Source organism: Dama dama, chromosome 21, assembly GCF_033118175.1.
Source record: "Dama dama isolate Ldn47 chromosome 21, ASM3311817v1, whole genome shotgun sequence".
Lineage (NCBI taxonomy): Eukaryota > Metazoa > Chordata > Mammalia > Artiodactyla > Cervidae > Dama > Dama dama.
The window spans coordinates 41,301,991-41,329,400 of record NC_083701.1 but is presented as its reverse complement, the minus strand read 5'-3'; the positions used below and the strand labels follow the sequence as shown (position 1 = coordinate 41,329,400).

Genomic DNA, 27,410 nt, shown 5'->3' with positions numbered 1-27,410 from the left:
TGGCATTTCATGGGTCTACTTTAATACAACCATGCTTGAACTTGATAAAATTCCTAATGAAGAATTATGAAAGCTTAACTGAATGGTAGAACTTTTTTTAACTACAAAAACCTGATCTTTACTGTATTTGTAGTGGGCTGCAATAAGACCAGAGTATAGTCACTAAATATGATAAGGAAGCATTTAAGAATCTTTAGGAAAAGTATTCTACTTAGTTTACTAATATAGATCCAGTACTTGGTACAGTATTACTCAAAAACGAGTGAACACAATGAGAAAATATGGAATTAGACAGAAATAAATATACATCATTGGGCATGGAATCAGAACTGAAAATTTAAGGTGGGAACTAAAAACTAGCTGGATTTTACATTTATGAATCATTTGACACCACGCTGTTGAAATATACACATCCTATTTTATTTCCTTTGCTCTATTATTTTATTCTTAAAAATCTTTTTGGGTGTTCTTAAACTGTTTAAAAGATAAGCTTTGTTTGCCATCTGTTTTGGAAATTCTTCAAAATGAGTTTTCTTTGCTGTTCTTTCTCCACAATGATGATGATAATAATCATATGCTCTATTTCCAATAATATTTACAGAAATTCAATAGCAGGATTCTCTCAAGGAGGTCTCAGTTGCAATGGGATCTTTTAATCCAATATTTTATTCATAAGTAACAAGTGAATTTGATTATTACCACTTGCTAAATTTACAGTCCAAAAAAAAAAGTTAACAAATGAAAGCTTTGTGAAAAATAAAATTTGCTTAGAAGTATAATACTGTCAAAGTTTTAACATAACAATATACTTAAAGAAAAACAACAGTAGTGCAAAACTAAAGTACACATAACAAAATTCTCTTATGATTTATGGTTCTCTAACTGCTTTCACATACATCATTTCATTTGTTTCTCATAATAGTTATGCAGATTACTTCACAGGTGAAGAAATAAAGGCTTACACATATTAACATCACTTTTGCCTAAAAGTTCAAAAGTAGAGGTCTGGATGTGCACCTATGCTTTCATTTCCTGAAATGTGTTACTCATTTCACATGAAATATTACTCATATCACATGAAAATATTCATTATTCACATGATTTTCAAACATGAATTTTTATTGCCAATTTCTCACTCATCTAACCCCTCTAGTTTCCTCTGAATCTACTATACCAATTTTTAACCCTTTCCTTTTCCCTAATACCTCTTTTAATCTGTATGTTCTTTAAGTCTTCACTAACCCAAGTCTACTTCAAATTTTGTTCTCACATAGCCATTCAAATTTCTTACTAAATCCTTGAATATATAAATTTTAGCAGGTGAGAAAACTGTACTTAAATGTTCTGTAAAGAACAAACACAAAACCATGAACTTAAATCACCTCATTATTTATTTGCAGGAATGATTACAATGATTACCTGTGTCCGAGAAGTTGATTTTCCTTTGGTATCAGTAGAAAATTTGCCTTTATTACTAATACGTGCTGCCTGTTCTTTACAGAAATTTATATGTCTATCAGCTGCATTTTCATTAAATCTTCTCTGGCAATATGGACACTGAATATAGTCTAAAAACAGAAAAAAGAAGCAGATTAGTAATAAAATACTTGAAATGAGACATAAAGAATTATAAGTTTTATAAACAGTAACTTAAGACATATAAACAATGTTTGCGAAGCAAAAACTTGTTTCTTTATAACCACCCAACCTGACTTATAGGAACTTAGTAAAGACATTTAAGAAAAAACGTCTGCTAGCATATGCCAAATCACAATTTTCTTCCAGCTTAGAATCAAATTTGAGGGGTGAAAAACAATAAATCCTCACTATAAAAAAATAAGGAAAAATGTTAATTCATTTTTGCCTCTATAATACCATATCTTTTCATCAAACATATATTTTTTATATGGTAGACTAGGTTAAATTATTAATAACACATTACATTAAACATATACAAAAACTGGGCTCATCTGTTAAAATCTTTAATTTTGGTTAGATAAAAGCTGTCAAGAAATAGTGTAAAAGACTTTATACAGTTTTATTTTCTTTAGAGGTCCCAACAGATGGAAGAAGTGATAAAAATATATCTCATTAACATAATTAATTCAAGTTTAAGAAACTGCAAATGCTTCAAAGATTAAATATGCTTCCCAAATGTGAAAGTGAAAGTGAAGTCGCTCAGTTGTGTCCGACTTTTTGCAACCCCCATGGACTGTAGCCTACCAGGCTCCTCCATCCATGAAATTTTCCAGGCAAGAATACTGGAGTGGGTTGCCATTTCCTTCTCCAGGGGATATTCCCAACCCAGGGATCAAACCCTGGTCTCCCGCATTGCCGGCAAATGCTTTACCCTCTGAGCCACCAGGGGTTCCCAAATGGAATGCATACTATAAACAAAATTTTTTATAAAATTAAATAAAGTTATCCCAGAAAAAATCAAATTTTGTAGCAGTGTAAAAGATTTCAAATCTATGAGATATTAAGGAGAAATAAATATAACAACTTAGCAAGATCACAAAAAAATCAATTTATTCAACAGGTTTACTTTTTGAGGTGGAGTTTGCCTTTTAGAATTTACACTCATCTCAAGCTCAGAAATGTGTCCTGCTAACTAGTGAAATACATCTAAAACCTCTAGTAACAAAGTAGTTGTTTTGTTAGGGTCAAGAGATAAAAAAATTCTCTAAAGTTCAAAATATCCTGAAAACTGTCTCTCATGAGAAATATACCTATGTTGAATCAGATACAATATACAAACACCTCTGAAACAAAGAGAGAATTCAACTTCATGGAGAAAATTAAGGTAGAAATAGAAGAGACTCACACCCAGATGGAACATTCCAGAGATACTCAAAGCATTAAAGTTAATTACTAAGGCTCAGACAGAATTGGCAAACGAGGACCCATGGGCCAAATCCAGCTTGCCTGCAACATGTTTTCATAAAATTTTATTGGAACACAGCCATTTACATACTTTCTGTGGCTGACTTCTAGAAACGGTGGCAGAAAGGAACAGCTGCAACAGAGACCTTATGGCTTGCGATAACCTAAGAGATTAACTACTGACCCTTTATACAAATGGTTTATCAACCTCTCTTCTACAATAAAATGTTACAAAGGATCATATCTAACTTTCCCTTTGCTAACAAACTAATCCCAATCTAGAATACTAACACAATTTTAAAGCAGTTAACTTGCTATATTAAAATAACTACTTCTTGAGGCTACTCTGTACCCAATGGCAAAATGTCAATGGTGCTATTTTAAATCTTTCAGTATCTCAATTATCTCATAGCATCTTGCCAGCATCTTGCCTTGCTTTTGGTAAGGATAAACAAGCAACTTTTACCCACCAAATGAAGAAAACATAAAAATACATGAATTTAGGGCAAATTTAGTAAAATCTGTTTATATGGTGGTTATCCCACTAGAGTAATACATTTTTAGAAGCCAAGTTATTATTTAATTCCCCTTTCTAGATGAGATGATACCAAAGAACTAAGCAACGTAACTATCTGAATCTTATTGAATGACTACATTTCAATTGACAATATGCATGATTAAAATGTTTTCCTGGAACATTTAATAGTTACTACAATAATTTTTAAATTATGTTAAATACTAAATGGCCACCCACTCCAGTATTCTTGCCTGAAGAATCCCATGGACAGAGGAGCCTGGTAGGCTCCAGTTCTTGTGGCTGGAAAGAGTCGGACACGACTAAGCGACTAACACTACACTACTACAATAATTCTTAAATTATATTAAATGCCTTACAAAAGTACTGAGAGAAAAAGTTTAAATAAAAGTACTGACATAAAAATATGAGGCATTTCTATGTTCAACACTGCCGTGTCTTTATAAGCCTAAATGCCTGGACTGTCACCATTACTTTACAGGAAACTTACCAAGATTATGCTTCATCAAGTTCAATTATTATAAATTTAGTAATATCTTAAAATTTATAAGAACTCTATCAATACGATCAGTATTTTGTCCCCATATGAACACTTTTAGTCAAAATACGCCATATACCAGGATCATAAGACGGTGGAGGAGGTGGGGGAAGTTTGCCACCCTCTTTCAGCACTTGACCAAGGCCTTTAGCCGCTCTTATTGTGGCAATGAACTCTTCATGCTTTCTTCTCCAATTAGATGGCTTCTTTGGTGGTTCAGGCTGTAAACAAATTAAAAAAACAAAACAAAACAAAAAAAGACTAGTTTTCAAAAACAGTTTTTAATATATTAAAACAAAACTCAAGGAAATATTTTAAGTGTTCTCTTATCAGGATCCTTAAATGATCTTCTTCCCAAAGTTATAATTTTAAAAAGAAACTTTAGGCAACTGTACTTATATGCAATTTTTAATTGTAACTGTAAATTGTGTCAGACACTGCTAAACTGCCTGTCAATGTTACAAACATTTAACCCACCACTAAGGGTGTATTTCCCTATTCTCCCATAGTTTCTCCAACATTGTATGATACTGAAATTTTGGTGTTTTTTTTTTAACTGATAAGAGAGGTGAAAAACATTTCTTTCTGTGGTTTTTAACTGGCTTTTTCCCTATAATGAGTGAAAACTAACATCTTTTTGTATCATTAAGAATTATTTGTATTGCCTTTTCTGTGGTGTGTTTATAAAGTCTGGTCAACATATCTATTGGGTTATTGGCCTTTTTTCTGTTTTTAACAACTTCAAGTAATTTTTTTTTTACAGACTAGCCTCACCCATCCCCCACAATATAGCGCTTTTAACCTTGTCTAAGTGTCCTCTGATATGCAGAACTATTTTTTAAATGCAGTTGAACTTACTTTTTCTTTTATTGTCTCCATATTTGTAGTCACTTAGCAAGGTCCAACTTCACACCAAGGTAAAATAAAAATTTACCATGTTTCTACCTAGTCCTTTCATGGATTCATTCTTAAGATTTTTAATCTTTTATTCATTTGGAATTTATCCTCATGTATGGAGTGACATATGGACTCAACTTTTTGTTTTCTAATATAGCTATGCAGCTGCCTCACCATCCTTTATTGACTTTTCTGCCTACTGAACTGAGACAACACCTTTATCATATTCTCTTTGGCATTCGGGCCTATTTCTGAACTCTGTGTTCCACTGTTTCGACTACATGTGTCAATACTCATGTTTTAAATATTGAGATTTTATAATATTTTAATATTATATTTATATTTATATTATAAAGACTTCCTTGGTGGCTCAGTGGTAAAGAACCCACTTGCCAATGCAGGAGACATAGGAGACACAGTTCAATCCCTGGATTGGGAAGATCCCCCGGAGAAGGAACAGCAACCCACTCCAGTATTCTTGCCTGGGAAATCCCATGGACAGAGACGCCTGGCAGGCTACAGTCCATGACACTTGGAAGAGTTGCAAGAGTTGGACACAACTGAGAGACTAATCAACAAAGGTTAACTCTACTTTATTCTGTTTCTCTTTCAATATTTTCTGGTTATTCTTATATGTATTATTTTTCCATTTTAGAGTCAGCATGTTTTTTAAAACTACATTTTAACTGGAAAAATTAAACATTCCATTCATACACAACTTAACTTAAAATCTCTATTTAGCTGAGATTTACTTATCTAAGAATGTGATATATTTCCATTAGAAAACATGTTTGTTTGGGTCTTTCAGTAGTTTTTTAAAGTATTCTTTGTGAAAGTTTTCCACCTTTGTTACCATAAGGTTTATTCCTAAACTGGAGAAGGAAATGGCAATCCACTCCAGTATTCTTGCCTGAAGGATTCTGTGGACAGAGAAGCCTGGCGAGCCCCAGTCCTTGGGGTCACAAAGAGCCAGACACAGCTGAGTTACTAATTCCTAAATATATTTTGTGCTGTTCTTTTGTAAGAATCTTTTAATCATTTTTATATTTCAATGAGTTGTTTGTTGAAATATGAAACCTTTCTGCATAGTAACATTACATCCCATTACAACAATGATAGCCTTTTATTTCTTTTTAATGAATCTATTATTAAAAGAACCACCAAGGAAACTCCTGGCCTAGATGGCTGCCTTTACTGTTAAATACATGAGGACATTTAAGGAAGAAAAAGCACCAATCTTTTAAAAATTCTTTCAAAAAATAGAAAACAAGAAAACAACTTCCCAACTAGTCATTACGAAAGCAACAAAATTGATTACACAGACATTCCTCTTCTGCTTCTCTAAAACAACACATGTCCAGGAGGGCTGGTGCTGCCATCTATACTTCCCTCAATTCTTACACTAATCACTTCAAAAACAGGACACTTTAAAGTGGCCCCCTCACCTCCAGAAAGGGTATTATCTTTTCCATTAGTGCTTTCTGAGAGCCTCTGCTCTGAACCTCTTCAAATCTCGCTGCCTCTTCCCACTTCCTCCCTCCTGGCTTTTGTCCAATTCAGACAGGCTCATTCCACTTTCAGCTCATTCCAAGTTCCTGTAGCTCACCCCAGTTCCTGCCTGTGCTGTGATAAACAAGGGATATGTACCTTCAGATAAGGACCCTCATCTTTAAGGAGTCACCGTTAAGGGTGAGGAGACCCCGCAACTGTAAGATGGCAGGTTCTCAAATTCTAGGCCATGGGTGCCCCGGCAACTTCCTGCTCTTCTACTGTGGTAGCTTCTCCTGGATCTGTTTCTTTGGGCAGCTCTGACATATCCTTGTGGCTCAGACAGTCAAGAAACTGCCTACAATGTGGGAGACCCGGGTTTGATCCCTGGGCTGCAAAGATCCCCTGGAGAAAGAACGGCTACAGACATGACAAAGCGACTTTGAGAGGAGAAAGAGACATATTTTGTTTGTAGTCCCTGGAGTACGCCTGAATTTCTCCAAAAATGGGAGTTTGTATTTGCTTTGCTCCACTCTGCTTGTGATTTTTGTATTGAGAACCTCACCATGACATTTGTGTGTGCTCAGTTGCATCTGACTCTTGACCTCATGGACTGTTGCATGCCAAGCTGCTGTGTTCATGGGATTCTCCAGGCAAAAATACTGGAGTGGGTTGCCACTTACTCCTCCAGGAGATCTTCCCAACCGGGATGGAACCTACATCTCCTGCATCTATTGCACTGACAGGAGGATTCTTTATCACTGTGCCTGGGAAGCCCATACTACAATGTTTAAAATCTTCTAATATACTGTTTCTCCAATTAACATGCATATGACTCATTCAAATATTTTGTTAACATGCAGATTCAAATTTAGTATGTCTGGGAGGAACCTGAGACTCTGCATTTTTAACAAATTTCCAAAACAGTGCTGCTATTACTGCTCTATGGACCACACTTTAAGGAGCAAGAAAATAAAACTACTTATCGTAAAGTAAGTTTTTACTTGGCTTTTTCTTAAAGATTAAGTTTTTTAAAGTATACAAACCTCCTCTTTAAAGAAATAACCTGGATGTCCATCTATAGATGAATGGATAAAGAAGCTATGGTATACACATACAATGAAATACTACTCAGCCCCCCAAAAAAGAATGAATTTGAGTCAGTAGAATTGAGGTGGATGAATCGAAAGTCTGTTTTACATGGAGTCGAATCAGAAAGAGAAAAACAAACATCCCATATTAACACACATATGGAATCTAGAAAAATGGTATTGATGAACCAATTTGCAGGGCAGGAATAGATAACAGACTTGTGGACACAGTAGGGGAAGGAGAGGATGGGGCGAACTGAGAGAGCAGCTCTGACGTATATACACTACCATGTTAAAGCAGATAGCTAGTGGGAAGCTGCTTTATAACACAGGGAGCCCAGCCCTGTGGGAAGGGGAGACTCCGGAGTGAGGGGATATATACACACACACACACTATGGCTGATTTGTGTTGTTGTATGGCAGAAACCAACACAACACTGTAAAGTGTTTTAAAAAAAAAAAAAAAACAATTAAAAAAAAAATTACTGAGAGATCACCATGGATAAACTTAATGTAATTCCCCTAATAATTCCACAAGATAGATAACTACTATCACCATTTTACAGAAAATAGAAGTATAGATTAAGTAACTCGCCCATTACAACAGAGTAGCAGAGCCAGGGGTAAATCCAGGCAGTCTGACTGTTGAGCCAACTTTCAAACTCACTACTTTATACTGCCTCCAAAGATTTGATTAGTTTATGTAGGCTAATTAAAGTTAACATAATCACATATCTGACAGGTTACCAGGGAAAACTAAATAATGTATGCACCTTGTCCAAGCTTCTCCATCCTCCCCTTAAATATTCATAGACTGAAAAACAAAGATGAACTGACTTCTTTTTTATTATCAAAGGACTTTACTAGTACGATTAACTGTCCCATAGAGAAATGCTTCCCTGCACCACTGGGAAAAGCTATTACTACTGAAAACAGTTTGTTTCAAAAACATATAAATCAGGCACTCAAATTTTGACTACTGCACTAAAATGACTCTTTAAAAACATGTCTAAGTATTTATGTGATTTATTCTTAGCAAATAAAATATCATGACAGGTGGTATTAAGGAGAGATTAGCTAGCATAGGAGATTCCTTGCTTTGTTACAAAGAAGAAAGTAAGCTGACAGTGGTCAATTTGTGAACAATTGAGCAATAGATAAAACTTCTCCCCGGAAGGCATACTAAGATCACAATTGCTAAAAAATCAATTAAGATAATACTTATTAGGCTAAAGCATTTGTAACTAATAGCTTTCCTTTTATATACTACATGGATTACACTACTAGGAACAGAGACATAAACTATAGCCAAGTAATGAACAATGAGTTACAAAGAACATGTAAAGACTTTTCAGTTATTTCCAGCCTATAGCTCAGGAACTGACTCTCGAATGCTACAAAAACCTCACTGTAGTTGGAGAGTACTTTGGTCCCCCTTTTGCTGAAATTCAAAACAAACAAGTTTATGATAACTTCTAAACTGAGAACATGACATAGAATTCTGCTTACTCTTCAATCTTAGCATAACAGATAATTTTTTTCATTACACATAGCAGCAAGGTTTATACTATTCAAAAGGTCAGAGAATTACCCTAGGTTTAAGAGGTTTTACTGTTGGAATATCAGTTCCTTCAGCTCTTTGTCTGCTTGAATCAAAAGTCTTCCGTTTTTTAGTGGCAGTTTTCTGGCAAATAGGTCCATGTTTTTTCTGTTCAAATAAAGAAATACAACATATCATTTTCTTTTCTACAAAAAGACTATAAAATTTTAATTGTCATTAGAGACCAGTTTATTTATTTTTTTTAGAGACCAGTTTAAAACCTGAAGATAAATAATCAGTTCAGTTCAGTCGCTCAGTTGTACCCAACTCTTTGCGACCCCATGAATCGCAGCACACCAGGCCTCCCTGTCCGTCACCAACTCCCAGAGTCCACCCAAACTCATGTCCATCGAGTCGGTGATGCCATCCAGCCATCTCATCCTCTGTTGTCCCCTTCTCCTCCTGCCCCCAATCCCTCCCAGCATCAGGGTCTTTTCGAGTGAGTCAACTCTTCAATAATAATAAGGTATAAATAAGACATTGCTTGCTTTAACTAAATAGCTAAACATATATATATATAAACATGCTATAAGTTATCTTTCTCACAACAAGAAAATATAAATATTCTCCCAAAATTTTATTGTAAGTTATTTAACATTCTTCTGGTTTTCACACTGCTAAGAATAAGGAAGCTAATGCATGTAAAAGACACAGCTATTTAAGTGGGGGCAAAAAGTTATATCTTTATTACTAAATACCTGAAAATAGATACTAGAAAAAGGAATGTAAATGGAAAATGTTTTAGCCTTAGGATTACAAAAGCTAACATAATAACAACAGTTTGTATCACTCTACTCAGCTCATGTGATAGCAGTTTGTTAACACGGCCCAAGACAACGTGGTCATGTTTCTGTCTTTTCTCCACACCATCTTCTCCTCATTTCTGGAACTGAAATTTTCTACCTTATTTTTATCAAAGATTTTTCTTGTGCTATCTAGTGTTTCATTCCTACAGTTCTTTTTGTATGTGCAATTTTTTAAAAATATGGTTTCCAACTCATTTACAGCCATTACAATGGAAGCTCTCTTAACTGATCTCAAATTAACTGGATAAATAATAATCCTTCCCCTTAATAAAACATGTTGACTAACAACACAGAGTATACTCAATGCACTGTTTTCTTTTCTATTTTGATACACAATGAACAAGTTGGAAATATTAAGCTTTATCTAGGAGAACAAGAAACAGAACTATCTGATTCCATGTTATAGAGCTGCTAATATTTTCAATACAAAATCAATATTCAATTGTTTTACATACTTGTAAAACATACTTGTTTTCAGATTTCATTCTGACAAACGCAATAATTATAACTATTAAAATAAAATTTCTTAAATATTAAAAAAAAAAGCATGGTTAACAGGGAACTTTCTAGAAATGGCTGTCCTCATACTGAATAGTATATATCAAAAGAATGTAGCACCTACTCCAAAAACTGATATATTATACAAACTGACAATGATTAAACATTAAACAAATGAGCACCAAAAAAGATATATCCCCCTGTGAAAACTCAGCTTAAAGCTTTGAAAATGGTTTGAAAAAGTGACTCAATGACAACAAATGTTACTTAAGTTACAACAAAAGTTACTTAAGTAAGTATGGGCAAGAAAGGATTAAAAAGCTGTTAATATTTAAGAGAAGGCTGTAGTCAGGTGGCCATTTTGGATCATTAATTCCTTCTCACTGCTTTAAAGAATAACTGGGAACAGTACGGATGTAAAATAAAATGTGACAGAACTCTGAACAGCAGATCCATATGCAAAGAAAAATCTTTATTCTAAATGAAAATATTCATAAATACCTATTTATATTTGAACTTAAAAGAAAATATATAAGATACATTGTTTTTTTTCTTATTCTCTATTTAGCTAGATATTTTATTTTAATGTAAGGTGTGCTTCTCTTTGTATTTGCATACGAATGTATCATAATATATTTTAGGAACAGTTTTAATTAAAATGCTTTTTCTTTGGAATATTTCAAACATACATAAGAACTGATAAAATGGTATAATTAGCTCCATTTACTGATCCCCTGCCTCAATAATTACCAACATTTTAACAATCTTATTTCAAAAAAAAAAAAACCAATCTTATTTCATCTATCTCAAGCCCCAACTTTTTTTCCTGAGGTTTAAAGCAAATCCAAAACATCATATCCTTCTGCTTCTTTATATACGTTATTTTTAAGAGTATTACTAAGAGTTTTTTGTTTTGATTTCATTAACAGTCCCACAAGGGAAGGAATACTTTAATACCCTAAAAGAGGAGTTTTGAAGACCAATCAATCTCTGAAGCAAAGAGAATATTCTGCAAGAATGAATAGATGGAACTGGTACTCTTGAGCAAAGAACATTAGCCAGAATCTCTTTATGTATCTTGCCACTGTTCTTAAGTATTAAACCACTAAAGCTCTATCAAACACCAAAGGAAAAAGGTACTCACCAATGCCACTGGAAAGAATGTTCTTCCACAAATCTTGCAAGGTAACAATTCTCCAACTTGGACACTTCCATTTTCTAGAACAGAAAAGAATGTAGTCAAAATATTCAGTGGCTCTTATTGTGAAATGTCTACATTTTAGTCTTTACTTAATTTCATATATAAGTGGTCTGTTGCTGCTGCTGCCAAGTCACTTCCGACTTAGCACTCGTGTCTAACTCTGTGCGACCCCATGGACAGCAGCCCACCAGGCTCCTCTGTCCCTGGGATTCTCCAGGCAAGAACACTGGAGTGGGTTGCCATTTCCTTCTCCTCCAGTGCATGCATGCAAGCTAAGTCGCTTCAGTCGTATCCGACTCTGTGCGACCCTATGGACAGCAGCCCTCCAGGCTCCTCTGTCCACAGGATTCTCTAGGCAAGAATACCGAAGTGGGTTGCTATTTCCTTCTCCAATATAAGTGGTCAGTTCTTGTGAAAATCTCTTGTATTACTTTGAGATAAGCAACTTTACCAATTAAAATGCACAAGACTTAAAGTTATCAGTGGTCAAAAGGCAAATACCGAACACAGAATTTATAATTTAAAAAGAAACAAACTAATACTGCTGAAATTGGTTTTGTTCTATTTTAACCAAATCAATTTGTCATAGTCTCTTAATTAATTACAGGCTGTCTCTATTGTAAATTACTAAAGTTTAAAAACAAAATTTATCTGAAGATTAATATATATTACTTATCATCAAAGCATTAAAAAATAACATTGGTGGCTACAGTGGGCTAGAGAAGATGAGTAGGAAAATCCTGAGTTTACCTCCTTCCGTGAGCACAACAAAATTACAACTATTTACAGAGCAGGTATCATGAAAACCTGAAGACTAGTAGAAACAATCTTCCACAACTAAAGATAAAAGAAGGAACTATAATGAGACAAGCAGGAGAGGTGGGGACATGGTGCAGTCCAGACCCATACCCTCAGGTAGGCTACCCACCACACAAGAATAATCACAACTGCAGAGGTTCTCCCCAAGGAGCAAGGAGTCCAAGCCCCACACTGGACTCCTCAATCCAGAGAGTCCTGCAACGGGAAGATGAGACCCAAGAATGTTTAGCTTTGAAGGCTGGGGGCTAACTTTCAAGGGACCAAGAGGGCTGCAGGAAACAGACTCCATTGTTAAAGAACTCACACAAAATCTGCATTCTCCAAAACATAGGGCAGAAGCAGTCATTTTAAACTGTCTTGGGCAGACGCACATGCTCATCTTGGAGAGCCTCCCAGAGAGAAGCAGGCAATTGGGACTCAGTGGCAACCATATCTTAGAGCTCCCTCTACCACGAGGAATGCTAATGCCAGCAAAAAACGTTACGGCATCCTACCTCTAGCTTATTAGTGCCAGGACTCAGCCCTGCCCACCTGTTACAGTCTGTTACAGTCCCAGGGACCCAGCGGCTAGCAGCTAACTGCAGGGACACAGCCTCACCCAACAGCAGGCTGACAGAGACCACCGGCTGCCTCGATTCCCCCTGCCTACCACGGACCCAGCGCTCTCACCACAGGACCCAAGACCCAGGTCCACCCACCGGAGGGCTGGCACCAACTCCAGGACCTGGCCTGACCCACCAGCCAGGTGGACAGCCAGGCATCAGCCACTGGACGCCCTTGGCCCCAAAGCTGCAGATCTGTGGGCTGACACCGTCTGTGAAACCGCTTCAGGCAGCCACATCAGATCCACCCAGCTCTGCCCACCAGGGGACCAGCACTAGCCCTGTAAGCCCAGGGTACAGCCACCTCATAACCTGGGCCTACCACCAGTGCAGTCAGCATCCACAAAGGCCAAGCCTAGCAATCAACTGGACCAGGGACCATCAGTGCCAACTAGACCACTCACAACAATCAGCCCACCATATCAGAAGGGCCTATGAGGCCACATACGGGGCACTCCTGAAACATAAGGCTCTGGTGACCAGAGTAGTGAGCTGCTGGGAGGCACAGAACTTTTCCTACAAAAGACCACTCCAACAAGATCAAGAAATGTAACGAACCTACCAAATAAATAGAAATAAAAACAGCAAGTTAGGCAAAATGAGGAGAGAGAGGAGTATGTTTCAAACAAAGGAGGAAGATAAAAGACCAGAAGAACTAAGGGAAGTGGAGCTAAGGAACTTACCCAGTAAAGAGTTTAACATAACAATCACAAAAATGCTCAAAGAACTTGGGATAAGAATGGCAAAACACAGCGAGAAGTTTAAAAAAGAAAAAACACAAAGAAGAATGAAAGAGAGCTGAAGACTGCAATTAAGTGAAATAAAAAACATACTGGAAGGAATCAAGTAGATTAAGTAGATCAGTAGATTAAGACGATATAGAAGACTGGAACAGCAAGATAAGAGAGTAGAAGAAATCACTCAGGCTGAACAGAAAGAATTTTAAAAATCAGGCCAGTCTGAGAGACCTTTGAGACAACATCAGGCATACTAACATTTGCACTATGGGAGTTCAAAAAGAAGTGAAGTGCACAGAACATATTAGAAGACAAATGGCTGAAAACTTTCCTAACCTGGGAAGGGAAACAGTCATCCAGGTTCAGGAGACACAGAGAGTAGCCCCAAACAGAATCTACCCAAATGGACCACACCAAAAAACAGTGTAATTATAATGGCTAAAATTAAAGACAGAGTGTTAACAGCAGCAAGGGAAAAGTAAATAGTTACATACATGGGAACTTACATAAGATCATAAATTGACTTTTCAGTAGAAATCCTGCACAACAGAAGGGAATGTCATGATACATTTAAAATGATGAAAAAAAATCTACAACCAAAAATACTCTACTCAGCAAAGCTATCATTCAGGCTTGAAGAAAGATAAAAAGTTTTCCAGACAAGCAAAGTTAAAAGGTTCAGTACCATGAAACTAGCTCTACAAGAAATGAAAATGGACTTCTCTAACCAAAAAGCCTCACCTAGAAATATGAAAGTTAGGGAAGGAAAAATCTCACTGGTAAAAGCAAATACACTGTAAAGGTGGCAGACCAACCACTAATAAAGCCAGTAGAAAGATTAAAGGACAGAATTAGTAATATCTTCCATAGACAGAGTAAGTAGTTAACAAATATAAAAATCAAATGATCTAAAATATGATGTCAAAAACATTTAACATAGAAGAGGAATAAAAATGCAGGATTGTTAAAATACACTCAAACTAAAGAGGACATCACATCAGCTTAAAATAACCATAGACAGATTGCTATTGAAACCACAAACTAAAAAATCTGTAACAGACACAAACAGAAAACACTGAAAGGAATCTATTGCTACTGCTGCTAAGTCACTTCAGTCCTGTTCGACCCTGTATCTAAACATAATACTAAAAAGTTATCAAATCACAAGGAAAGAGAGCCAAACAAGAAAACAAGAACAACAACAAAAACAAAACCACAAAATAAACCTGAAAACAATTTCACAAAAATGTCAGTGAATACATACCTATTAATAATTAAATGTATATAGACATAGAGTGCTATAATCAAAAGACACAGGGTAGCTCAATGGAAACAAAAACAAGACCTTATATATGCTGCTCAAGAGACTCAATCAAGATCTAAAGGAAAAGAGACTGAAAGTGAAGGGATGGACAAAGGGATTGCACACAAATAGAAATTTAGAAAAAAACCTAAGTAGCAGACTTATATCAGACAAAACAGACTTTAAACCACTGCCTGTAACAAAAGACAAAGTAGGACACTACCTAATAAAGAGATCAATCTAAGAAGCTATAACAATTGTAAATATATATGCACTCAACAGATATACCTAAATGCATAAAGTAAATATTAACAAACAAATAAAAAAGAAATGGACAATAACACAATAACAGTAGGGGACTTTAACACCCCACCTACATCAATGAACATATCATTCAGAGAGAAAATTCATAAGGAAACACTGGCCTTAAACCAAATGGTCTTAACATATATAGAATATTACATCCAAAAGCATCAGAATACACCTCTTTTCAAGTGCACATGGAACATTCTCCAGGACAAACCACATAACCAGTGGTTGTTCTGTGGTAGGCCACAAAACAAGTCTCCATGAATTTACGACTGAAATCATACCAAGAAACTTCATGCTGAGACCAGGAATCAACTACAATGGAAAAAAAATGTCCAAAAAAACACACAAATATATAGAACTAAACAACTAGTGGGTCACTGAAAAAATCCCAAAGTAAAAAATATCTAGAGACAAATGAAAACAAAAAACACAATGATCCAAAATTTATACTTGCAGCAAAAGCAGTTCTACAAGGGAAGTTTATAGCAATACAAACCTATCTCAGGAAATAGGAAAAATCTCAAATAAACAACCTAATCTTACACTGAAAGGAACTAGAGAAAGAAAAACAAAACTCAGAAATTAGCAGAAAAGAAATCATAAAGAAAATAGGAGAAGTAATTAAATAGAGACTAAAAATGATTTTAAAAATCAATTAAAATACAAGCTGGTTCTTTGAAAAGATAAAAAAAAATTGATAAAACTTCAGCAAGTCTCATCAAGAAAAAAAGAGGACTCAAATTAAAAACTTAGAAATGGAAGTAGAGATGTTATATTTAACACCATGGAAATACAAAGGATAAGAGATTACCCTGAACAATTAAATGCCAATAAAATGGATATATGGACAAATACAATATCTCAAGACTGAATCAGTGCTCATACTGAAATCTTGTCACCTGTGACAAAATGGATGAGTCTAGAGCATACTATGCTAAGTAAAATAAGACAAATTCTGTATACTTTCACTTACACACAGAATCTAAAAAACAAAACAAATGAACAAACTTATAAAACAAGCATAGTCATAGACACAACACACAGATGGTTTCTGGGGTTGGTGGGGGCGGGGAAGGGCGGGAAATAGGTGAGAGAAATGAAAGGATACGAACTTTCAGTTACAAAATGAATGAGTCACAGGTATGAAAGGTACAGCATGGGAAATACGGTCAGCAATAATATAATATTTTGCATGATGACAGACAGTAACTAAACTTATTATGGTGATCATTTTGAAATGTAGAGAAGCATCAAATCACTATACTCTGCACCAGGAACATTAACAGTTTTAGTCTTTATACTTCCCAATACTTTATACTTCCCAATAATTTTATACTTCCCAAAGAAACTCAGAGAAAAAGAGATCAAATGCATGGTTACCAGAATTGGGGATGAAGGAAGATGGGAAACTGGATGAAGGTCATCAGAAAGTACAAATTTCCAGTTATAAATTAAGTACTAGGGATGTAATGGACAATATGACAAAGATAATTAACAGTTCTATATTGTATATGAAAGTTAAGAGATTGGATCCTGAGAGTTTCTCACCAGAAGGGAAAAAAAAAATGTTCTTTTCCTGTTATTTTGTAACTATGTAAGATGAAAGATGTTCACTAAATTTACTGTGGTAATCATTTTATGATATATGTAAGTCAAATCATTATCCTGTATCCCTTACACACAGCGCTCTATGTCAGTTACATATACAAAGCTGGAAGGAAAATAAGAAGAAAACAGATGCTACAATTTGGATGATGAGGCCATTCTGGGGATGGACAGTAATGATGGCTGCACAGCAATGCGAATGTACTTAATACAACTGAACCGTACACTTAAAAATGGTTAAAACTGTACATTTTATGTCTATTTTTCCACAATATAATGGTTTTGAACTAAAAAAAAAAAAAGGAAGAAATAATACTGGAGATTAGTGAGGTGGCTTCCTAATATGATTAGGGAGTCTAGAATAAAAAGAATGTTGTCCCCACCAAAGTATTATGCTTTAAGGAAAAGATCACCTAGTTACTATGCATTTTGTGAACTGTTCATTTGTTCATACACATAATATTAAGATTCACTGGACCAGCAAATTGAGATAATCTGACATTAATGAATCTGACACAATTCATTAAACAAAGAAGTTTCTTCAACTTTCACAAAATCAAGTTATCGTAATGCATCTTTCATGTACTTTCACATAACAAATTTCATCACACACACACACACACTCACTGTATTCCTTGGGATCTACATAACTAAGTCAATTTGTCATTTTATTTCCTAGCCAAATACCACACCTAAATTTATTTCTATATCTGTAATTTTCATTAAAAAGACAAACATAGTATCCTGACCATATTTTCTACTGAATAAATTGGGAAAGCAATACATCAAGGCTATATATCGTCACCATGCTTATTTAACTTATATGCAGAGTACATCATGCAAAAGACCGGGCTGGATGAAGCATAAGCTGGGATCAAGACTGCTGGGAGAAATATCAATAACCTCAAATACGCAGATGACACCACCCTTATGGCAGAAAGCAAAGAAAACTAAAGAGCCTCTTGATGAAAGTGAAAGAGGAGAGTGAAAAAGCTGGGTTAAAACTCAACATTCAAAAAACTAAGATCATGGCATCTGGTCCCATCACTTCATGGCAAACGGATGGGCAAACAATGGAAACAGTGACAGACTTTATTTCGGGGGGCTCCAAAAACACTGCAGATGGTGATTACAGCCATGAAATTAAAAGACACTTGCTCCTTGGAAGAAAAGCTATGACCAACCTAGACAGCATATTAAAAAGTAGAGACATTACTTTGCCAACAAAGGTCCATCTAGTCAAAGCTATGGTTTTTCCAGTAGTCATGTATGGATGTGAGAGTTGGACCATAAAGAAAGCTGAGTGCTGAAGAACTGATGCTTTTGAACTGTGGTGTTGGAGAAGACTCTTGAGATTCCCTTGGACAGCAAGGGAATCAAACCAGTCAATCATAAAGGAAATCAGTCCTGAATATTCTTTGGAAGGACTGATGTTGAAGCTGAAACTCCAATACTCTGGCCACCTGATGCAAAGAACTGACTCACTGGAAAAAAACCCTGATGCTGGGAAAGACTGAAGGCGGGAAGAGAAGGGGACGACAGAGGATAAGACAGCTGGATGGCATCACCAAGTCAATGGATGTGAGTTTGAGCAAGCTCCAAGAGATGGTGATGGACAGGGAAGCCTTGCGTGCTACAGTCCATGGGGTCGTAAAGAGTCAGACATGACTGAGAGACTGAACTGAACTGATTTTATTGATGGTTAAAACTGTTTTGTCAGAGAACCATTATCTTTTAGAAGTGACAAATAAACTCATGAAAAAAGTACAGTTATTGACTTCATATATATGTTGTTGCAAGGCATTTATTGAGTCCACACAAAACTTCTCAGGAGAATCAAAACAGACATTGGTGGGAAGACAATCAAACAGTAACAGAAGAACACTTTGTTCTTGCATACTTTAGGTGTTCCTCTGCCCTATTTCAGTGGCAGAGAATGACTATTTGTCATTTCAGATGGAAGTCAATGCCTGTACGGTGGCAGTTAAGCTGTGAACAGTACAAAAGCATTGCTAAGCTTTGCCTGATTTGTCTTTTCTAGTACCAAAGACTAGGTTATTTAGGGAGATCAAAGCAACTTCATTTATCTAGATCACTTAATTCCATTAATTATCCAGAAAGCTGAGGCAGTTGCTGGCAGCTGAATCCATTAGATACATGAAGATTAGAATGTCTTCATAAGGACTGTCAAAGTGATACTACATACTGCTTGCCTATTTATAGTTTTCATGTCTTCCTTTAAATTCCAAACAATGATTTAAAAATGTATCAATATAAAATACTGAATAGTACCACATGCTACTTGCTTCAAAGTATATTTTAGTATTTCCTTGTTAAATAGATAACAAAGAAAAATCTGTTGAAAATTAACTATTAAGAAAAATCAGTTAACACATGGAAATAATGTGAGTGCCTACTTGAGTCCCTACTACTTGCCAAGCATGTACGAAGCAATAGTGACACAGGGTAGAGATATACAATCACTGCTTGATTAAGCCAACAGTCTACATGATTTACTTCTTTGGCTCTATATCTAAGAATCAAATCCTCTTCCATTTTTTTTTAATACAAAAGCTTAAAACTTAATATAATGGCAACAAGAATACTACCATAAAATCAACTCCTGGGATTAATTCCTACAAGTCTTCAAACAAGTTCAAATTGTATTTAAAGAAAAAGAAAATTATTATCACCAAAGGCATAAAAAAGAGGAAATAACATTAAAGAGAAAATATTTTAAATTATTTAAAAAAATGAAAAGTCATTATGTTATTCAAAATAAATATATATATATATATATATATAAAATTAGTTTTCTCTTTTAGAGCATAGCCCTATAATCCACAAAATATGTCACGTGTGTTGGCATCAACATCCCCTGGAAAGAATGTCTACCAAGAGGTCATGATAAGCAGCTTAGGCTTTACAGTCAAGAAGCCACAGTTTGTCCTAATGGCAATGTTCTAATATTCTCTACAATAGAAAAGGCACTGGAATTTGTCTCATCTTATCTAAGTCAAGTCTCAGCTCTGTCATTTTGAACTATGACTTGCTGGGCAAGATATTAAACTCTCTAAGGTTCACATTCCTCTTATATAAAATAAGGACGTTAAGATTAAATGACCTAGGAGCACACCTTTTAACTCTAATACACCATAATAAATATAGCATATTTATTTAATAAAATCTCCCTTAAAAGTATATGGATAATAAGACACCTCCCTTACTGGTGTTATATTTAAAAAAGAAAGTCGGTCATAAATAAGAATGATTAAACCGACTGACCAACTGCAAGATGTCCAGGAAGTGACTTCCACTTGTCTATACACAGAATTGAGAATCTGCGAGGACCTTGAGCAAAGAACATGATGTTTCTCTCCTTGTTGGAAAAGTTTTCACTAAATGAACTATAAGAAAATATATGAGTAGTCACATAGGTAGCCTCAAGTTTAACATCTGTTAAATGAAGATAGCATCTGCTCAATCTACCTGAAAATTCAAGAGGATCAACTGAGATGTTATACATAAAAATGCTTCACAAGCAATAAAATAAAAAATACTACTCTCCAGGGCATGAGGCAAACTCTACTACTCTCTCCTGAGTGGTAAAAGCTAGGGAACTGTGTGACTTATAAAAATACAGCAGAGAGAGATGATAACTCACTGATGATAGAAGCACTCAAACTGAAGGGCAGAACCAAGTAAATAAGTACTTAATATTCTAAAGCAGCCACCCTCTCCTTACAAAATTTATCCTAAACACACTGTTGATTCTGTAATGACTTACTGTACTGAACAATTTCAAAATCTGCTCTGCATGATAAGGCGGCTTGAAATGACATTTTTATATAATACTATTATATAGGTGATATGAAAGAATATGCTTTTATCTAAAATAGTTATGACATTCTAAAATGTATACAGTTAAGAAATAGTAGGGAACATTTCCAAAACAAAACTCTCATAAATTAAGAATAGTTCTGGCCTCTGTGTAACATGCCTGTCCCTTCACCACTGGTCACTTGCTTATCTGAAACCAACCTTTGGGACTGACATGTACACAGGAAACTCAGGTCAATGTTATTCGTCAGCATGGATGGGAGGGCAGTATGCAGATACATGCATACGTACGGTTGAGGCCATTTGCTATCCTGAAACTATCATAACATTGTTAATCAGCGATACTCCAATATAAAAGTTAAAAAAAAAAAAAAGAATAAACCTCTCTTTTGAAGTACATGGCAGCTGCTTTACTACTTTCCCCCACAACCCTTTTTTTAAAATCAAGTTACTTCCAGGTCAATGATCTCTAATATCTTGTAAGCTATTCCTCTTTCAGCTCACCCTAGATTTCAGTATTTCACAGTATTTCACAGTATTTCACAGTCACCCTTAACCTACTCAGCACACAGCCTTCACCCTGCACTCCAGCAAAAACAACCACTGCTAAAAGAACTTAGAAAGCTCCACCTCTGAACTCTTAAAATACACAAGTGCTCTAACTACAGGCTTCTACAATCTACCTCTCGGTCACTTTCTTGATCTCAGAGTGACTTGCATTTTTCTGATAACCCATTCCTGGCTGTACTTCCATTCCTATCCAGTCTGAACTTGACTAGTCATTTCCACTACCTCTACCAATCACCCTCACTCAAATCCTTTGCTTATGGTTAAATGTTTGGAAAACGCTAGATTAAACAAACAGGTTTTCTTAGAGTAGAACTTCCTCAGTCTTAAGAGAGAGAGAGAGATTTAGTATGCTGTTATTTCCCCAACAGAAATCCTTTCTGTGCCTAAAAGTTATTTAGGACCAATATCCTGCGTAACATATTTTTTGAAACATTGGCTTACATTTACTGACTAACTCGTCTCTACCTTTCATTCACTCCCAATCTGAAATACAGGCAAGCTTTATCAGGACTAAACACCGTATTAAAATAGACACATATGTTGATCCAACAAGTACTTATTGAGCACCTATGATGAGACAGGAACTGTTCTAGGAATTAGGCAAACAGGAATGAAATTAGATATGAAATGGATGAAAATAGGATGAAATATGAAAATAGGACGCAAACAGGGATGAAATTAGGCAAACAAGATGAAATCAAAGACCCTGATCTTACCAAGCTTCTACTCTTTGGGGAAAAAAAAAAAAATCACTTTTTTCCACTACCTGACATTTTATATATTTACCTGTTTATGTGGGCTTCTTTAGTGGTTCAGATGGTAAAAAATTGCCTGCAATGTGGGAGACTCAGGTTCCATTCCTGGGTCAGGAAGAGCCCCTGGAAAAGGGAATGGCTACCCACTCCAGTATTCTTGCCTGGAGAATCCCAAGAACAGAGGGGTCTGGCAGGCTACAGTTCATGAGGCCACAAAAAGTCAGACATGACTGAGCTACTAACACTGTTTATAAAATGTTTTGTAGTGAAAAGCACAGTGCAACGACAGAAAAACAGAACAGAGTAAGCAGACAGAAGACAGTCATAATACTATGCATGTGTCTGGGAAGTAGATACGATCAGGTAAAGTTTCTTCAATAAGGAGACAAAGACCTTAAGAAACAGAAGCAACTGATTACCATTAATCTATTAATTGTTAAATTGAAATGCCTCTTGAATCCTCACCTTACTGGACCTTCCTATATCATGAGGCACTGCTGACCAATCCCTCTATCTTTAAAGCCCTTTCTCTCTTGGCTTCAGTGATCTTTCTTTCTCCTAAGCCCAAGTGTTTCAGATTTCACAAGCCAGCAGGGTTGCACCTGGTTAGTACCTAGGTCTCTAAGAATACAAAGTGCAACAGCATACTCAGTAAATATTCACTCTCCTCCACTTCTCTTTCTTGACAATTTTTAAGCCTTTTTAAAGACTGCCTGCCCCCTACTCTAGTTTCCTTTCCTGCTCAACCTTAAAGCATCAGTCCCCCCAAGTTTTTTTTCTTCTTCATCTTGTTAAATATAGCTTCGCTGAGCAAACATACCTATTTTCTGTCACTAATAAGCTGATGACTACTAAACTAAAAACTCCAGATAGGTATTTAGAGGCAGCTATAAAACTTTTCTACCAGATATGCCCCAAGTACCACACAGATACAACATTTTTAAAGCCAAAATCATTACCTCATCTTCCAAACTTGTCCTTCTCTTGGTTAAAGATAGTATTACGTCTTAGTCCAAGCTACACAACTGCTTTATCCTTCCTTGATTCCTCTTCCCTCCCACATCCAGCAGTTCTATCTCATCTCTCCATCAGAGAAATGTCTTCTATACCTATATCCCCTTAATTTCTGCTGCTTTTGCCTTAGTTCAAATCTTTATCACATATACACATTTCCAGCCTCTCCCTTCTCCAACCTTTTCTGCTGCCACCATTATCTAGTGAGACTGCCCACAACCCCTTCCAAGTCTGCTATGTTGTACCTATACTGAACCACTCTTATGGTTCTAACACACTTCCTGGGATTTTTATCCATCCAATAAACAAGCACTAAAGGGGCCTCCTATGTACTAGGCAGTTTGCCAAATGCTTAATATATGTTACATCATTTAATACTTAATATAGTTCAGGTAGATTGGAGTGTATTAGCTCCAAAGCTAAAAAGAAACAAAGCAAGGATCCAAGCACAGATCCATCCAATACATTGGCTATTAAAATAATATGGCATTAAAGTCAGTACCAAAAAAAAAAAAAATGAATCAAGATAAATTAGTAAAGATGATGAGTTATCAGTTAAATCAGTGCTTAGATTAGGGAAAAACAAACTAAAACCCCTAAAGGGACAGCATGGCTTTCTTCAACTACATCAAGAGCTACATAAGAAAAGAGCAATCAAACTTTAATCAAGTTTTAGAGGGCAGTACCCTAAGCCCTACTAATTTTAGCAGTCTAAAAGAGGACTAGGCAGGAAGATCTGTCACAATTGTTAATAATGACTTATCAACACATGAAAGGAATGACAATACATATGGATAAAACCTGCTTAGGGTTTGTCCTCTCTCCATTTCACAGATGAAAAGCTTAAAAGAGATTGAACTTTCCCAGGTCTAGAATGACTTTTATTGCCTTTAGACATACCTATAGCGCATGGTGGTGGTTTAGTCGCTAAGCTGTGTCCAACTCTTGCAATCCCATGGACGGTAGCCTGCCAGGTTCCTCTGTCCGTGTAATTCTCCAAGCATGAATACTGGAGTGAGTAGCCATTCCCTTCCCCATGGGATCTTCCCAACCCAGGGATCGAACCCAGGTCTCCCTCATTGCACTTGAATTCTTTACCATTTGAAACACCCAGGAATCGAACCCAGGTCTTCCTCATTGCACTTGAATTCTTTACCATTTGAACCACCCAGGAAGCCCAAGAAAACTGGAATGTGTAGCCTATACCTTCTCCAGGGGATCTTCCCAACCTAGGGATCGGACTGGGGTCTTCTGCATTGCAGGTGGATCCTTTAATAGCTGAGTTACCAGGGAAGCCCCAAGAGTATGATAATCTTCAATAAAATTTTTCAGGAGTACATATATTTTCTGATTTTACAATCAAGTTTAGTTTGCTGCTGCTGCTGCTGCTAAGTCACTTCAGTCGTGCTAACTGGCTTCAATTAAAAACATGGGTTTAATTCCTTTTAATTTAATGCCAAGCAGTACTATATTTGCTCAATTATTATGGTAAAGAATCCTTCTGCAATGCAGGAGACAGGTTTGATCCCTGGGTCGGGAAGATCCCCTGGAGAAGGGAATGGCAATCCACTCCATTATTCTTGCCTGAGGAATTTCTTAGACAGAGGTGCCTGGCAGGTTACAGTCCTTGGGGTCAAAAAGAGTCAGACATGTCTGAGCAACTAACCACACAAGCACACATGGTATGTATTAAGCAAATTCTCAAAGATTTTCTACTGAATACTGCAATATGAGGTTCATTAGACACCTTTGATATGCTGGATTTTAATTTCCAATAAGGGAAAACTCTATCTATCACTATACCAATGTACCAGTGTTTATTAAACGAAGTCACAGAGGAATGAATTAATGAATTCCTCATTAAGACTCAAATTTCATCTTTATAAAGTGAGACCTAACAAGGGCTAATTTTTTAAAAGGAAGAGGAGAAAAAGAAAGGCACTAATTTCAACAAAACTCTCTGAGAGCTTTTATTTTATTAAAATAAAAAAATTCATTACCATTTGAAATTACCAATATTCAACTGTTTTGCTCTAGAAAAAGAATAATTTCATATATTGTAACTAATTCATTACAATTAACACACCATAACATTGTTAATGGTAGCAACTTAATTTTGTTTAAATTAAACGCATAAAGAAGTACTGTTTAACATGAAACATCACAAGTTGGGCCCCTAAAACATACCCATGATAACATAACATATTACAGCAGAATTCATGTTTTTCTTCACCCATGTAATTGAGTATTATAATAGGTTTTCATTGTATTTTAAAAGCATTAATGGTAAGATTTCAAAAGTAATGTCAGCACTGCTAAAACATAAGATTCACTAAAATGTAGGCTCAATGAGAAGAGCGCTTTGACTTTTTATTTTTTCCTGCATCCCCAGGACCTCTCATGGACAAAGTCATTTATCTAACAAATATTTATTGAATACCTACTTTGTATCAGACATTGCTTTAGATGCTTAGCATAAATAAATGAAAAGTCAGATGAAGATCTTTGCCTCAATTACAAATGCTAAATGAAATAATAGAAAAATAAAGCTTCAGAAAAATCATTCTAAAGCACTGTATGTGTATTAAAATAACTTCATAAGAAATCCAGGACCCAAGATCCTATGCTAGAATACCACCATATGTTTGAAAATTCATTAATAATAATAATAATAAGCTGTCTCTAGGAGTTCTCTAAACAAAAACACCTTGAGTAAGGAATACCATTACAATCCCTATTTCATGGAAACTTTGAGTGATCTGCCTAAAATAAATTAAATAAGTAAAGAACAAGAACTTCATTTGTTATAGTACACTGCAGCTGCACACAAATAGAAAATCATCACAGGTCTCGATGATCTATCATCCTCAAGGTGGTTAGTATGACAGCGTCACCTAGGAGCAAAAGCATGAAACAATATCATACTCATTACTGCATTTGCTTTTTGGTGAGACTAGGTCACTGCAGAAAGTTATCAGTTATTACTTTTCTTTTCATAACACAACCTAAAATAATTTACTCTCCAGCATGCAACAATACACAGGGCTCAATGACTGTTTATTAATTCCATCTGAATCTATGTAAATTAAGAGGAGGGAAAAAAGCTAAATCATTGCAACAGGATTCCTCAGTTCTGTTAGGGTTATTCTTCATCAGAAGGATTAAACACAATTTGAAAAGGAATCTTGAAACCGCTATTGCTAATGCTGTTTTCTTCTTTTCCTTTGTTGTCTTTAAGCAAATGCTGTATCACACAGGATAACATAGGTAAGGAGAACAGAGAAGTGAAAGAATAGGGAACAAAGCAAAATCTGGCGTCCTGGTACAGCACAAAGATAAACTCAAAGATAAAGAATCAATGTCGGCTTTTCCTTACAGAGTCCTCGAGAATAAACCCTTAAACCCTTCTGTTAACCTATTGTCCCAGCTCTAAAACTGGCCAGTGACATTTCCTCGGGAGATGCTCTCGGCACCCCTCCCATAAAAGATGCTGCAGAAATGGAAAAACGGTTACCTAGGGAAACCAAGGAAAGTATCAGCAGCTCAAGGCGGGAGACACACCCCGGGGCTCCAGCAAAAGCTGGCGGTGGGGAGGCGGCAGACATGAATGGAGAGTCCACTTTGCAAGGAAAATAAAATTTGGCCAGAGGCTGTTACTACCAATAGGACACTCAAGGAGTCAGGCAGACGAGAAAATGGTAAGAAGGAATTTGCAGACGTTTACCAGAGGGCAAGTCAGGCTTGTGGGGTGGGGCGGGGGAGCGCATCAGGTATAAACCGTCTGAGGAGCGGTAGCCTAAGGATCATCAGCTCGACCGCGTCGGGGGCTGCAGAGAGCCGGATCATCCCGGCCTCCGAAGGAGCGGCGGGGTCCACCACTATGGAACCTGCCCTCGCCTACCCGGTACCGAGGTCCAGGGGAGACCCTTACCCCGCCACCCCACCGCCAAGCGCCCCGCCCACATCCTTTCATCTCCTCACCTTCCAGTCCCTCCATTGCGCCGACGCTTCTGGATCCGCCGGACTCCTTGAGCTGCACCCGCCACCGCCGCCACCGCCCAGCTCCGGCTGTAGCAACCCGGCCGCGCCTCCCACCTGCTAATATCCCGAGCTCCCATTGGTCCGACGCGGGAGGGGCGGGGTTACGAGGGGGCGGGGCCTCTAGGTGGCCCGCCTCCTGCAGCCGCGGCAAGGGGGACGCCCAGCTCCGCCCTTCAGCGGCGGCTCTCTGGGTGAGCCTGCACCGTGTTGGATTGCATCTTGCCGCCCAACGGCGGCCTTTGTTCGACTCTCGCCTTGTTTTTCTCACGCCTTAG

General features: G+C 36.7%; 1 protein-coding gene across 2 annotated transcripts in view; it reads right to left on the bottom strand.

Moving 5' to 3' along the window:
• Positions 1 to 27,177, bottom strand: part of ZC2HC1A (zinc finger C2HC-type containing 1A) — a 50,148-nt gene extending 22,971 nt beyond the window's left edge. For both annotated transcript variants that reach the window (XM_061123535.1, XM_061123534.1), the window contains exons 1-5: positions 27,076 to 27,177; positions 11,481 to 11,554; positions 9,024 to 9,140; positions 4,036 to 4,177; positions 1,420 to 1,568 (exon numbers count right to left, since the gene is read on the bottom strand). In XM_061123535.1, coding sequence (XP_060979518.1) covers positions 1,420 to 1,568; positions 4,036 to 4,177; positions 9,024 to 9,140; positions 11,481 to 11,554; positions 27,076 to 27,091 — 498 coding nt within the window. In that variant the 5' untranslated portion in view covers positions 27,092 to 27,177. The remainder of the gene's footprint in view (positions 1 to 1,419; positions 1,569 to 4,035; positions 4,178 to 9,023; positions 9,141 to 11,480; positions 11,555 to 27,075) is intronic.
• Positions 27,178 to 27,410: the final 233 nt, after the last annotated feature.